This window comes from Asterias rubens, chromosome 1, assembly GCF_902459465.1.
Source record: "Asterias rubens chromosome 1, eAstRub1.3, whole genome shotgun sequence".
Classification (NCBI taxonomy): domain Eukaryota; kingdom Metazoa; phylum Echinodermata; class Asteroidea; order Forcipulatida; family Asteriidae; genus Asterias; species Asterias rubens.
In genome coordinates, this window is record NC_047062.1 from 22,679,807 (window position 1) to 22,695,307 (window position 15,501).

The window sequence follows — 15,501 nt, forward strand, 5'->3', positions numbered from 1 at the left end:
GTCCAGCGCGAAATTAAAACTACTTAATTAAGGGTTGTAATACTTCATATACTTTCTTTCAAAGTAAAAGTTTATGTGATCGAAGTAAAATTTGATGAGAAGTATAAGAAATTCAATCGGATCCCTTTTATGTTTTTGAATGATTGGTGACAGTTGATGAGCAGCTGTTTGAAGTTTACCTTTGTCAATTTTCTAAATAATGCCTAACAAAAAACCCTGCATGAATTTTCAACACCGAAGTGGTAAGAGCTCAACATCATAGGCCTATCCAAATCTGGTTTTGCAACTTCACCTTCAAACCTCTCTCTTCAAGACGGTATATTTTTATAGTGAGAGTCTGTAAATTCCTAGTATTGATAAAAATAGTCCGTAGAAACTTGAAGCAATTGTAGGAGGATTAGGGAACTCACACTCTTGTTCAAAGCATGTTGATATCCACTCCCCCTTTCCCCATCTCACAAATCTGCATAGCCTTTAAAATATTAATTTCATTACAGAAAATAGAATACAAAAACCCTGGGGATTTGGGGAGAAGGAATCCTCGTTGTAATCAAACCGGTATTTTATATTTTATTTTATGAATTTTTTTCTCAAGAGTTTTCAAAAACAAACCAAGCTAGTTTATTTGACTAATGTTTTTTTTTTAAAAAGGCATAGAAATAGATACAGTTTTCCTTTGAGCGTGAGTGGCAGGTCAAATGAGGTAGTTGTGCTGATGATGTAGACAATTCTTTAGTCCTTGACAGACAGCCTGATCCTATTATTCTTGTAATTGTCCATGTAGCCATTAATTACCCTGTGTCACCTTTCCAATAGAGGGAGAGGTAATTGATTACACATGTTGGTCATTAATCAATTATCAGCTCTACTGGTCTGGCGCTTTGGCTGGGGACACAGCGCCTCTTCAATGGAATATAGACATAATACAATTCAAAGCCTGGAAACTTTTCTGTGCAATTTGTCTTCATCATTAAAAGAGCAATTTTGTTTAGTTTTAATATGAAGTATTGATCTGTGATAAGCAAAGTGCCTTTACACTTGGATTGTCAGTCCAATTGCAATCGGAAAACAATATATTAAACTGATGCAAACATAAAAGCGTGCGGCATATTTTCGGCGCTGTTAAAATCCGGCGAGACCAGGAAATGAATAAATTGATGAGGGCATTATTGAATTGACTTAACAATCGCATTATGATGGTAGTAATGTCAGTGTTAAATGACCATACGGAACATCATAAGCTTTATTACAATAAGTCTGATGAGGAGTGGGTGTTGACGAGGTTAATCCTAAACAAAAGCTGACGACACGAGAGCTTTAAAAATCAGTTTCAAAGTGCATCCGGTTGAAGCGGGTAAACACAAAAATCTGCGTACTGACTGCTATCACACGTTCGGTGACTGTATGGCACTTGTTAAGATTCTCCCACGCATACTGAGATGATAACAAAATACAGAGAAAAAAATGTTGCCTGGTTCATGGTTGCAAGCCCGATATCGTCATTTGCATAATGCTCACTTTCTATGTACACATGCTGTGTACATAATGAGATAGCTGTCAGCATGCGGTGCCTTGCCGCGCTGTGATTGGTCACCGGTGATGATGTCACCTGGGCCAATGTGAGATACGAAGGGCTGGAAACGCTATGGGTTGGGTATAGGGAGAGTGATGAAGGTTGCATTGGAGCTGACAAAAAACAAGAGCCCTGAATTTTGTATAGAACAAAAAACAAAACAAAAAAATCAACACTATAATCTCACCATGAATTCGGTCCATCCTTTGACATTGACTGTTTCACCCTGGGTCGGTGGTGCAAGAGGTAGAGGTGGTGGTGGCCATGGTGATGATGCGGATGATTTAAAAAGCTGTCCGGTCCGTAGTGGGACGCAGACAACCCAGTTACCAGGGAATAGTAAACAGCTCCTATGCATCCTCCATGTTAGCTGACACTGAGGACCGTACCGTGAGCGTGTGTGTGTGTGCTGCTTTGAATACAGAGACGAGGAACATACTTGTGTAGCATCATCTTCTTCTTCATCATCATCATCCCTGCTAGTAGAAGACAAAGGTAAGATGAAGTGGGGACGAGGCATTAGTCATAATGCACTTGCATCTCTTCCTTCCCTTCACCCCCCCCCCCCTCCTTCCATCGCGACGCTAACGATTTATGTGATAATTTGGCAGGGGAATTAATTTGCCTTGTGGTACAGTCAATCAGTCGATGTTTGTCATTTATTAATGATACTGTGTGGTGTTGTATTAAGTGGGAAAAAACTACAGAAATTTATACTCAAGAAATCGATTCCACCAAATTGCAGATGTTGTGGTAGACTTTAAATATTGGCATGTTAGCTGATTAGCTGATTTCCTCTTTTTGACTAAAAAGTATAAAACTCTACAAATTCTTTTGTGGTTGACAATTTTCTATATTTTCTCCCCAAATTTCAAAGGGGTATGTTTGTAAAAACAATAAATATTGTTTGATCATTTTTTATTTTGTTTTTCGATAATAAATTTAATTGACTCAAAAATTTAACCCCCAACTGTTGCTCCAAAAATTTGATCAGGTTTAAATGAAATAAAAAAGTAATTTTCAATGGATAGGCCTAATTGCTAAAGGGAATATGTTTCACATTTTTAATAACTTTTTTCAGTATGGCTCTAGTTATACAATTTGAGTATTGTTTACAGCATGGTTACTCTGATCTGCAGACTATTTTCTAAGCTACTTATAAAAGTAAAGCCATTAGATTAACTCTGTAATTGAATCATTTAATTGGTGGTTAAAACTGTCAATAGTTGATGTGATTGTGATTGCAATTTAATAACAATTCAATAACATCCATAAATCCCAGGAATTCCTTGATGGATTTTGACTTAAACTGACATGGTTGCCAGAGTCAAGGACCTGGGGTGGGTTTCACAAAGAGTTAAGACTATACTTATCTTGAGTTGGATGAGTTACTCGTCCTAACTTATGACTAGCCATATGTTTGTAATATCTCCCAGGACTAGTCTTAAGTTAGGACTAGTCCTAACTCTTTGTGAAATCCACCCCTGATCACTTTTGCCAAAGAATTCTTTTTGAATATTTCGCTTTTGGTTTTATGTCAGTCTTGTTCCCCCAATGTCTTTAGTTAGAAACTGACACAGTTTGGGAGAAATTGTATTTCTTAAAACACAAATTGAATATAGAACTTGTTTTATGCGTCTCTCGATCTGAGCATTGCTCTATGATTTGAGAGTTCGGAAGTATGCCCTTAATTTGAGCATTGCTGTATGATTTGAGAGTTTGAAAGTATATGCCTCCAACACCATCTTTGATAGGCCTATTGGTTTTTTTATATTCATTTGACCCAACAAATAAAAATTATGAAACAAATGAAAAACAAGCAACAGAGCAACAATAAAACTGTAGATAAAACAAAAATTACCTAAATACTGAGTAAATAAAAGTAGTTGTAGGTGGTAACTAGTTGGAAGAAACAGAATGAATGTTCTCCTTTTTAACCAATCCAGAGAAACCAGTCAATCCAAATATTGACCAATCCAATTGATGTTAATATCCTGGCTTCAATGATGTACAGCCAACCCCCCCCCCTCCCCTCAAGCATTTTCTCCCCATCCTGTTGTCATGCTCAGAAGGCAATCTTGTTATCATTAATGTCCATTAGAGGAGATGATAAATAAGAGATTGCCCAGGAATTACACCCCCAAACCATAACAGTGAGTTTGTGACATGCCATGCAGACCGTAATCTGATCATCACTCATTACACTCAGCTGACTGCCTGTCAGTCTTGGTCTTCCAGACTCAAAAATACAGACCTTTGGCTTTCAGCCAATCAATCAATTGCGTGTATATCAGAGCGAGGCTGGAAGAAGACAAAATAGTCAGACACCTCAGGCCTCCAAATAATACCCCGTTCACACAGCACTACGATCTTTTGAAGATCATGCCAATCACCCCGATCTCAAAAAATTATCAAGTCGGGGTACGATCGGCGTCAAAATCCAGCAATTTGGCAAATTGAAGACTCCGCCCAAATTTACTGCTTCTACATAAAAAGTGTCTTTGACTCGCTGTCACTAAGATTACTGGCGATTACATCAAGACCAATGCCAACTTGGAAATGGTTGCCGACGGTGCTGCGTTTTTATTACAACTACAGAGATCTCACCACGATGCTACCACGCTGCTTTTACGATAGATGGCGTTCCCACTACGACTTTGCCCCGCTTATTGTTGGCCAAACCTGTTTTGAACATGTTCAAAATAAGAGTGAGGAGAGCTTGCAGCTTCCCGACCTAGGAGATCCCACCGAGACCAAACCATCCTCCCACGTTTGGCCCACGATTAGTCCGCGATTGCTCATGCTCTCGGCCACTTTTCCATCGTAGTAGAAGTGGCATCTATGTGTGAGCGGGGTATAACCACGGCACCCAAAGCAATAGGAGACTTTCCAACGCTAGGCGGCAGCAGACATACCGGGTAAATTTCCATTGTTTACGTAGTTCTGAACATGCGCATAATTCTGAGAACAATGGATTTACCCGGTAAGTCTGCTGCCCTCTATCGTCCCAGAAAGTCTCCCATTGCTGTGCCCCTTCAAGAAAAAAATTCAAGTAATGAATACGGTGTACCAGAAATCTAATGATTCTATTGTCCAATGTTCTTGTTGGTGTATGGACAATAAATAATTTACCAAATTTAATCACAGATAATTTAAGAATTCAATATAAATGCACTAGCTATAGCTTTTTATACCGGACAAGCCAGGTGATCTAGCAGAAAGACATCTGCTCTAGAGTTTCAAAAGCTTGAAGTGGTTCGAACCCCAGCAGAGTGATAGGATGCACAGGTGATTTTTTTTCTCCACAGGATAGTAGTGCTTAAAACTAGAGTAAGGGTATCCACAATCCAAATTCAAAGTTACTCCCAAGAAGTTTAAATTTGTCAACAACAAACACATTCACTTTCACTCACAACAAAGTATTTGCTTAAACCAGTGCCATATAACTTGTAAGTGAACGCCCAGACTTGTAACCACACATTAAGGGGAATTTAATGGGACAGTCAAAATTATAACCTTCATTTTCCTCAACCCTGGAGAGCGAGCATTCAAAATCTTGTTTCTCACAGAGGGGCTGTACAATTTCCTGTGTACAATAAGCCTGTTGACAGTCGGCCAAGTGGCGGGAGCCCCGTAAAGTGATTGCCTATTATCGCTTGATTTACCCATCCATTGAATTACACTGGCAAGGTATCTTTATAGTCTAGCGCCATAAGCCATCATCGAACTGTCTCTTCAAATATCCCCCAAATGATAGCAGCGTCTGTGTGCGGCCGCACTGAATCAATAATTGCTTGTTGTTATCACCGTCCGTCCCCCTCCCTCCCTGCCTGCCCCCCATGCGACAAAATTGCTAAATCAGAAGCGTACCGACGACGCCTTATAGGTGACCCTGTTTTCATTTTTGTAGTCTTCTCAGTCTGTCGTCGACGCAAGCCATCTCTTTGGGTGGCGATGTTTTACTAGCTTGACGGACTTCCGTCTGCTTAACAGGCTGTTCAAGCAAATGAGGCATCAGTGCAAGAAAAGAAAGCGCCACCCTCGGATTGTTTTTTTTTTTTCTTCTTCTTTTTCCTTCGGATGCAAAAAGCCATAGTCAGAACAAATGCCGTGGCGCCATGGTTGACATTTCTACCCACCCGGTACAGCCATTTAGCGCGCACAGGATCGAATAGCTATGAATTCATGCATGATCAACGGAGAAGCTAAGAAATCTCCATGGCGCGGCGGCCCCCTCCAAATGAAATGACTTAACCCTGGCTCGTCAAACAGGTGTCTGGGGCAATAAAATATATCTGGCGTGCGGTGTGCACGCTTCAATTTCCGCCTGGATTTTGCTGGCGTCAAGAGGATATGCCTTTTCTAAAACCCCCTGACCTGTTGTGTGTATTTGATTAGCGCTCATTGAAAACTTCTTTGGAAAGAACTGTAGTGAAGGATGAAGAGAAGAGTATTGGTTGATGGCTTGTAACCTACATTATTATGGATAAGAACCAAACAATATTCTTTATATCCCCGATACAAATTTACACTGTTGCGGCACTCACTGCTGTAATAGAGGATTTCAGCTGTCTAAAGCTACCTTGCATTCTCAGTGGTCTAGTGATGAGATATCTGCTCTAGAAGGGCAAAGGTTGTGGGTTCGAATCCCAACCAAGTAATATGGCTGTTGATTTTGTTCACAGGACTTGTGAAAGTACTGAGTAAAGAAATCTTTACACACCTGGATGTAGGGGTAAAACCAAATCATATTCTGTATCCCGATGCAAGCTTAACTTTATCCCAGATCCGACATCATGGATTACTATACTAGTCTTGTAGCATTTGTATACTAGAAGTTGAAGGAAGGGGAATAGTCTACAATACATTGGATTGAATCAGATTGGCTGAATGGGGAGGGGGTCCTTCCCCGCCCTTCACCTCTGTGGACCCCAGTTCGAATCCCACATCAGACATGTTGGGTTTTCAGTCCCTACCCGATAGCAAGGGTTTTCATCATTGGGGTTTTCCTCCAACATCTAAAACTGAACATTCCTTCGTTTGTCTTCTTCATCCTGTTATTGGCCCGAATTGTGCTGTTGGATGTGTAATAAAATAAACAATATACATTTTGAGGTCCTCCAATTACAAAATGCTGTCATCACACCATATTATTTTTAAGAGTAACAATTGTAGGTTTCATTCAACAGCATCTATTACTTTCCCTGGGGCAAAATCGCCAAAATTAGTTTTGTGAGGGGTTCCCTTTGTTTCTAGCTACTCCAGGGATAACAATACTTTGGTGTCAAGTGAGTCTTTAAGAGTTAGACAAGACCAGCCTGGCTGCTTTCAGTTGTTATCTTTCAAGTACTCTCACCCAGTTCACAGAAACCTAAACCCCAAGAAGGGTTGGGTAAACATTGTTACTCCAGGGGGCTGTCAAGACACTGTCACCTCCAAAACGCCATCTTCAAGCTCATACCCAGTGAAAACAAGTTTTAATTCTAATTGACATGGGCCACGCTTGCGTTCTGACATCATCCTTCTGAGCACCTGTTGACATAGCAACCAACCCCTCTCAACCATCAGGTGTTTCATGTTGACATTGGGGAGAGAGAAATGACGCCAGGCGGGGGACTGGGGTCTGGTTCAGGTAGAGACAGGGAGCGGGCTTTGATTCAGTGACTGATGGAGTGCCTCTACAAGAACAAACGACCATGCCTGACTGGACAGTCAAGTATCTATCATAAGACATCGGTGCGCTCTTCTTGGAGGCAGGATGTCTGACGAGCAGCGGCTCGACCAAGCTTGGGAGAAAACCTTGGTCTTATCATGGATTTATCAGAGAGCGACCATGGGGGATTGCTTTCCCTGGCAAGGACGGCTACCCATCCCTTGAGAAGAAGAAAAGAATTCCCTCCGATTATGCTGCATTTAAGGACTCAAGTCTGACATCTCCTGGCTCCTAGTTGTCTGAATGAAGAAAATCATAATTTGGTTAGCGGTGCGCCTCCTGTGTGTTTGAGAATTTATCAACCCTCTCTTGTGTTTAACTTTCTTTGTGGGAAAACAAATCTTAAACAATCAGTTGAGCCTTTATAAGATTCTCAAGATTGAAACTGATGATGGTTTTCCTTTAAGGAATTAAAGCTGTATTGTGGCCTAATCCTGGACTTCATTACGGTCGTGGTCCATCTGCCTTTAAGTATGACTATATCTTATCCAAAGTGAGGGCTAGTTTGCAGAGGCCAGCTAATCACCCAGAGACAATCAGCACATACTAATTGAGACGTTACAAGACTTTGCGGCTTTGCGACTTCAGTAGATAGTTCTAAAATGTTTTAACATTTAAAAAAACCTTCTTAGATAATGCTCGGTGAAAAACAAGGAAATTACCAATGAGTTTTTGTCACTCAGCTTATTCAGTTTCATTTTTAAAAGAGAGTTATTGTGTTTACAGAAGCACCAACTCGATCTTTGAATAAAAAATGCAGCAATTGCATAAATGTTTTTGAAGACTTAAAGTTTTAACATTTTAGTTGAGAGATTTTTCTTTTTCATTACTTGAGACTTCATTGAAAGTTTGACACTTTGTTCTTGTAAAGGAAAAGAAGTTTTTCCTCAGTAAAGGGCACTTCTGTGATTGAAATTCAAGTTTCTACTGGAACATTTCAAGGGGCACCAAGGCAATGACCAGGGCATGAGGTCCATAGACCTTAGGGTGTAATTGAGTACTAGAAAGAGATACTTTTGGGAAATTTTGTGAATGGCAGCATCTTCGACTAAAGACAATTAGCAAGAGAGTACACACCATGATCTAGCCAAGCAACAAAATAAAGGAAAACATTTCATTTTTTTGATATAGAAATATGACCTATAGGGATATATGCTTGGGAAACTGACTAGAGTCCAAGGCCTTATTTCATAAAGCTGTTAAGCACAAAACAACTTGACTAAGCACATCAAACTAACTATGGGTCACCGACTCCTAAAAACAAGTAATACTAATGTTGATACCCTTTCAGTCTTTGTCAGGCAAAACGAAAAAAAGTGTCAAGCAGTATTTCAGTATGGGCAACAGCTGTGTGAAATATGGCTCAAGCTGAGAGTCAGTCAGTTTTTACCACTAGGACAGGATCCCCCTGGATTAAGAAGAGCTTTTTGTAACACTCAAGTGGTTTCAATCCTTGACATTGGGGGCCAAGCCTTGAGGAAGGTTTGATGTTATTTCCAGACCTCCTGTTGCGTTTGCCTGTCCATCAAAATGAATACAATAATGATTAGAACTTTTAAGGTGGACGTTGTCGGTAGTGACAGACCACTCGGAAGGAATGGTTGTCACAACTTTGTTGTCCGATGTTGTTAAGGGTGATTGAGCAGGAATTGTTTTGGAGTGGACGAGATAAAAATAAACCTTTGGATTACTATGGATTGTTTGAGGGATAAAACGTCTTCAAAGATAATTTTTAGGAAGTTAGTATTAGAAAGAGAACGCTAAAAGATCGAGAGGGTACAGCAAGCCTTTTACAGTAAAAATTTCACTAATAAATTTGGGTTATCATTTGAGAAAGAGAAGAGTAGAATTCAACAGTACTCTAATCAGCTCTTAAAGATTGGGGGAGGAGCTAGAAAATTCATTTCTAAGTTACTCTCAGGAAAAAAACTAAAAAGTTGGTATCTGTCAGCTCTGAAAGATTGTAATTGGTTCAAACTTACAATAATACAGTTTTCAAATGAGACCACTCATTTTAATTATCAATTATGTACTTGGCTATAAGTTTAGCTACAGGAAAATTGGCTGGCTCCAGTCTGTATAAGCCTATGAAGCAGTCTGGGGCCAGGCAAGAAGGGCACCAGCTGCATTGAGTGGTGTCTCTGGGGACCAGTTATCGTTGACAGGGTCATGAACTGAGGTTCGGAGTTTGTCTGGTGTTTATGGTGACGTTCACTCCAACTATGGTGACATTCACTCCAACTAAGATTCCTTGGGGACCATTGTTTGTCTGGAATTGGATAGGAGACCTCCAGAATGAGGGAAAAGGGCCAGAAAAACCCTCTGACTCTTTGGTTAGACTATGGAACAAACAAAAGTTGGGATCTGTCATTGAAAGGTGAATTATGACAGCATTTAAGAAAATAAACTGTCTACAAGTTAGACTATGAAAAACAAAAAGTCAAAATTTGTTTGTGTCTGAGTGATGTTATTAGCATGGTGCGGATAATAGTAGGAAGTAACTATAACTATAAGTAAACATGCGGAGGTACAACCATGTAGACATTTCTTTATAAAGAGCCATTGCTATCTCAACATTTCAAACAATTTTAATTAAAAGGCCTACTCTCAGCTCATCTTGACTGATCTCAGGAGAATGCTCACTGGGTAGATTTCACTAAGAGTTAAGACTAGTCTTATCTCAAGTTAGGCTGAATTACTCGTCTTAACTTCATCCTAACTTCGTCCTAGCCTAAAGTTGTTAACTCTCCGGGGACTATAGTCCTGAGTTAGGACTATATTTGTGAAATCAACCCCTAGACTGCTTATGGGTTGTTCATACATCAGTGTTTGTATCTCGGTGTCAGTGAAAGGTTTCAAGCCATGTTCAAGATAGACTATGAAATACGTAAACCAACTGTTGGTGAAAGGTGAGATTTTGAAGTTCAACTTAATTTTGACTCCAAGAAGAAACATTTGAGTCATGTTGACAAACTTCTGCTGTAGGGTACGTACATGTTACAGAATTTGGAAAATAACCTTCGGTTACCCCAACGAGTTTTAAGGTTGTTTTTTTCTTTTTTTCAAAGCCAAGTTGTGACAGATTCCCCACCTCCTACCAATTCTATTGTCTAACATTGAGTCACCGCGACTCAAAAGATGAGCAATGTTTGAGGTTGCTAAACATGGGTGGTTTTCATTGGCATTGTTCCAAGAACAGTTACGCAATAAGCAAGGTGTATTTTTAACCAGTTGGCACTCTGAACTTTATACAAAAAAAACGAAAACAAAACCCAAGGTTTAGAGAATGTGTTCATGTTTAGAGAACTTGTTCATTGTTATCAACGTTATTTTTACCGCTCACAAATCTTCAAACTGCGACAAACTTTTTGGTTGCTGGCGTGTGACAATACTAGATTGATTTTTAGTATTGCACAATACACCAATTACACTTAAAGCAGTCTATTTTTGAGAGGGCCCAACAATAACAAAGCTGGTAGGCTTTTGTGTTATGTGTGGCCAAGGTTTCAAGTATCTACAAATACAAAAATAAAAGGTATAATGCTATTGTTAAAACCTTTGATTACCTGCCAAGTTTCTTTGAAGCAATCTGAGTAATCTGATGTTTCAATTGTGGCTAGTTGCCAAAACATTACGATCTTTTCACACTGATTTTGATCCTGTAAAGATCGATCAGCTGATCATCAGTAATTGGTTGTATGCGTAATTTACTACTCATGGGCGTATCATTTACAAAGTTACTGAAAGTTATCTTGTATTTTTTTTTTCTTTCTTTTTTTCCGAAAGGTTATGAATCAAAACAAAGAGGGATGATTATTTTCAATTTCATTTGTGCAGCGCCACAATTGTGGACACTTGGTTTCAATGTTATGAACAATGGATTATCTAAACAAAAATATGATATAAGTGTCCTGTCAGTATTACCTATCACTTTGAAGCCAATGGTCATCAGGATATGAGCCTGGTGAAGAAGATTGCTCAGCCATGATACGCCTATCAAAATCCTTCAGACTGTACACAAGATTGTTCACAAAAGTTCGTGCACAAAATCTGTGATCAGTTATAACTAATGACGCAGCCAAGTTTTCAAGTTTTATATACTTTGAGTTTCAGTTTCAATCAAAATATTGACAAAATGGGATGAGGTTTATTTTTATTCGTGATGGGAGTTTTAAAACCTGACAAATTTTAGTTTAGTTTCTAAAAAAAATCATGTTTGAACTTGTCTAACTGTTGTCCGTTTTAATTGTTTAGAATTAAAAAAAATGCCATTGGAAACTCTCATAACCTTCTTTACTTTCTGTCTTATTTTCTATTGCATGATAGGTCAATTGAGTTTGAAGAACTTTATCCAGTTTACTTTCAAAACAAAAGAGCTACAATAGCATAACTTCACATTTTGGACTACTTGATAATGTTAAGAGTATTTGCATGTCATATAAAAAAACGGATACTTAGTGGTGCACCTAGATTTTATCTTTGGAAGACTTTGAAGAGATAATTTTAAGCACACAAGTTTCATGACCAAGATTCAAACCCAAATCTAGCAATCAGGAAAGGAAAGTGAAAAGGTTCATGACCACTATTGTGTACACAAAATAACTTTTTCATTAACCTGTGTATTGAAAGCATTCTGGTACCCTCTTCAATCTGTCAGTTATAAAATACCAAAAATACTTTTCTTTCCCTAGCTACATTTGTAGCTGCACCACATGTATTTTTGTTTTTAAAAAAACCTCATTCTTTGTCTCATTCTTTTGTATTAAACAGAACCGTCTCTCAAAACAAAGCAAGTCCAGTTGATTCATAAAAGATTCTGCTTTAAAAGTCAATCAACTTCTTTCCAGGAAATTTGAGAGCAAATATGAGCCAAGTCCTTTTGTTTGTTAAGTACTTTGCCATTGCCTTTTACATCTGGTGGCCTCAGACAGGAACCACAGGGATTGATGGTCTTTGACATGTTGATGCATTTCCTCTATTTGCGCATGATAAGCCGGTACGCATTATTGCAGCTCAAAACTGTGGCTTCAGACACTTTGCGTATGGCGTAAGACACATTGCGTATGACATCACAAGCTGAAACGGCACCTTCACTGAGGTCAAAGGAAGACCCCCCTATAGCCTGAACATCCGACTATCTGACACCTGAACATCACATAATCGAGGCTCATGAATTATGCAGGAGATCTGCCTTGAGCCTACATCCATAATCACCTTTGACCTCGCCTTCATTTACATGGCCTTCATGGTCCTGGAAATTCACAGTCAAGTCTGATGTACAATTGTAAACATGTAAAACCAAAACCTGTCATATCCTTGCTGATATAGACAGGGGACCGGGTCTAGACCCCCTTATTTGCCCGATAGCGCGCTCCCTGAGCATGGCACATACAGGCGCAAGTTACTGTTGATTGACCTCGGCGATGTAGGGGAGTCTATTTATGTATTAGATTACTGCAACACACCAACAGAGCATGAAACACCATATCACTGCCAACAGATAGTCCTCCTAGCCAAAACTACGTAATTTGCACAGTCGGAGTACATGAGAGGTCATGTGCCTTCAAATGGGTGCCTTACCTTATGGGTTAATGTACTTGTTAAGTTCTGTTACAAAAATCAATGTTATCTCTGTACTTATACCATTTACTGTGGTCATACTATACAAAATCTTCTGTCCGGCTGATTGACAAAATGCTATGTAAAGCATAAAACTGTTCTTCCTTTTTTTCTGGAAGTGAGCATTATCAGATCCATGTTTCTGGACAGGTAGTACATATTATACCATGGCTCTTTCATAACACTAGGGTCTGCTGCCTCCAAGTGAACTACATTCATGTTGCATTGTACTGCTCCTTTTAGCTGTCATGTTCCTTGAAATGTGTAAGAGCATTGGGCTGAGAGCATAGAGAGCAAGAACCAGTCTTTGCTGATAGGGTTTGGAGGAGGGTGGGACAGCGGGACAATGGCATTGCAGAGACCACTGTGCATGAAACTGTTCTTCCTTTTTTTTCTGGAAGGGAGCATGATTATCAGAGCCATGTTTCTCGACATGTAGTAAAAAGCGAGTGTCTGCCTCCAAGTGAACTACATTCATGTTGCATTGAGTTAAGCTGTCATTTTCTTTGAAATGTGTGTAAGAGATTGCTCATCTGCAGCATAGAGCAAGGAATAGAGAGCAAGGACCACCAGTCTTTGCTGGTAGGGTTTGGTTGGAGGAGGGTGAGACAGCAGGACAATGGCCTACTGGCAGAGAGAGAGTACTACATACCCTCATGGCACTGTCCCTCAGAGCAAAATGAGACAGACTCAACAACCAGGTGTATTGTTAACACCCTTTGTTTCTTCCTTGCTCTATGGTTTCTTGAAGGGGTCTACTGCTCTCTAGACTTCATGAATATTAAACAGGTATCTCGGTCCAGGAATTAAACCTCAACATGTTTTCATGGGATTGATGACTTTTCTTGGCACTGGGCCATTTTCTTCAGTTGGCAAATTTAACCGGGTAAGCCAAACCTCCCCAATGTTTAATCAGTGCAGGTGTAGAGGAAACTGATTTTAAATCTACCCTATCGTGACCTTTTCCAATTGTTTTTGTCTCAACTTTTTTTTATTTATGTTTTGAAGGCTTTTTGGACAGTTGTCAAACATTAATTTCTTTTTGAAGCTGATTGCCGAGGGTAGTCAGAAAGCCCTGGTGTTTTATCAGTGCAGGGGTTCAAGAACTGATTACTACCAGCCTGGCCAACTGCTTTCATTTTGAAAAGTTTGAAAACTTTCTGGTGCTGGTTACTCTCGCTGGGGCAGATTTCCATTGTACAAATCTATCCCCATTGTTATCCAGACAGGTACATGTATACAGACCAACTCTGCCACAGATACCCTCGATTCAATTTGAATTTTCCATTGTTTTTCTTGGAGTTTTGTTTTTGGAAAGTCAAAAACTTTGTGGCACTTGATAACTTTGTGCTACTTGTAACTTGGTGCCACTGGGTCTTTTTTTCTGTTGGAGAAGACTCATGAAAATTCTAAATTCATTTCATGCAGGCGTGGAAAGTCAAATTTTACCCTAGACCCCAAATGTTTTGATTGCTTTAACTTTATTTTTGTTATGATTTGAGAAACTGATTTGAGAAACTCTGTGCCCGGCCAGTGTGTTGTCATGACTAGGTAAAAAAAAGTCTGCAGTCAGTCACAGATCATTGTCCTGTGTGTGTATACGCAGTGTTACCCATTCAGTATCCTGATAACAATGAGCATTAGGAGTGAATAGGATGGGCGTGCTCTTGGCAGGCTTACTGCTCGTGCTGTGTTCTGTATGTAACAAATCTTGGCACAGTTTCAACCAGTGACCTTAGTTCAAGCGCCCGGCCACATCATCACACTGTAGTTGTAAACACACTCTGCTGCGCATACGCTGTATCCATGGAGTAGGGGGATAGGATTGTCTATTATATAGAGGGTGTACAAATGTATTATACACTGACTAATTATACAGTAGGAGTTTTACAGAACTGTCAGAGCCAAGCAGTGACCTTGTCTTTTGTTTGATTTGCTCAGCAACAGAAAATCATAAAGAGATTGTGCGGTGACTCAGGCTACATTTTGTTTTGTTATCTTCTTTTTATTCGGAATAGAACGAGCCAGTAAGGAACACCTATATTTATGTTTGACAATTGATAGCTATTGTTTATATTTTGACGGCTCTTTGTGAAGAGAGGACTTAAATTATTTGACGCACAAAAGAAGATTTTGGATTCTTTGGGGATTTGTCTTGGGGAGAACTTGACAAAGCACAAACAGTTTTTCTTTCTCCATGGTCTATCTGGATGCCACATTGGCTATAAGGTATGTCGTTGTTTACTAATTAAGCATGCCTGATATGCCTTTAGTTTGCAAGTTTTTTAATTTATACTTTTTTATTGGGTATATTTGTTACACATGCCATTTTTTTGTAAACAAATTAATGTAAATACATAACGTTGGGTTTTATTTTAATTTGATTTCAGTAGTGCTCATTGATGTGTGGTTTTTGTGGGCAGTGACGTTTAAAAAGCAATTGTAGTCAATTTTGCTATCAAGTATGGTTGCTATTTTGTTTGTAAACAAGCGAGTTCTGTGCTTATTTGTCAACGACAGACCCAACCATTTCTATGTAAACAAGGGACGTTCATATCGATGAACTGGACTATGTAGTGCTCTATTTGCAAAGTGC

At 39.4% G+C, this 15,501-nt stretch overlaps 1 protein-coding gene across 1 annotated transcript in view; it reads left to right on the top strand.

Annotated features, from left to right (window-relative positions):
• Positions 1–1,953: 1,953 nt before the first annotated feature.
• The window catches only part of LOC117288395, a gene marked incomplete at its 5' end in the record, with an annotated part of 44,236 nt that continues 30,688 nt past the window's right edge, over positions 1,954–15,501 (top strand). Inside the window, one exon of the mRNA XM_033769280.1 lies at positions 1,954–2,068. Within this exon, the coding sequence (XP_033625171.1) occupies positions 1,954–2,068 (115 nt within the window). The remainder of the gene's footprint in view (positions 2,069–15,501) is intronic.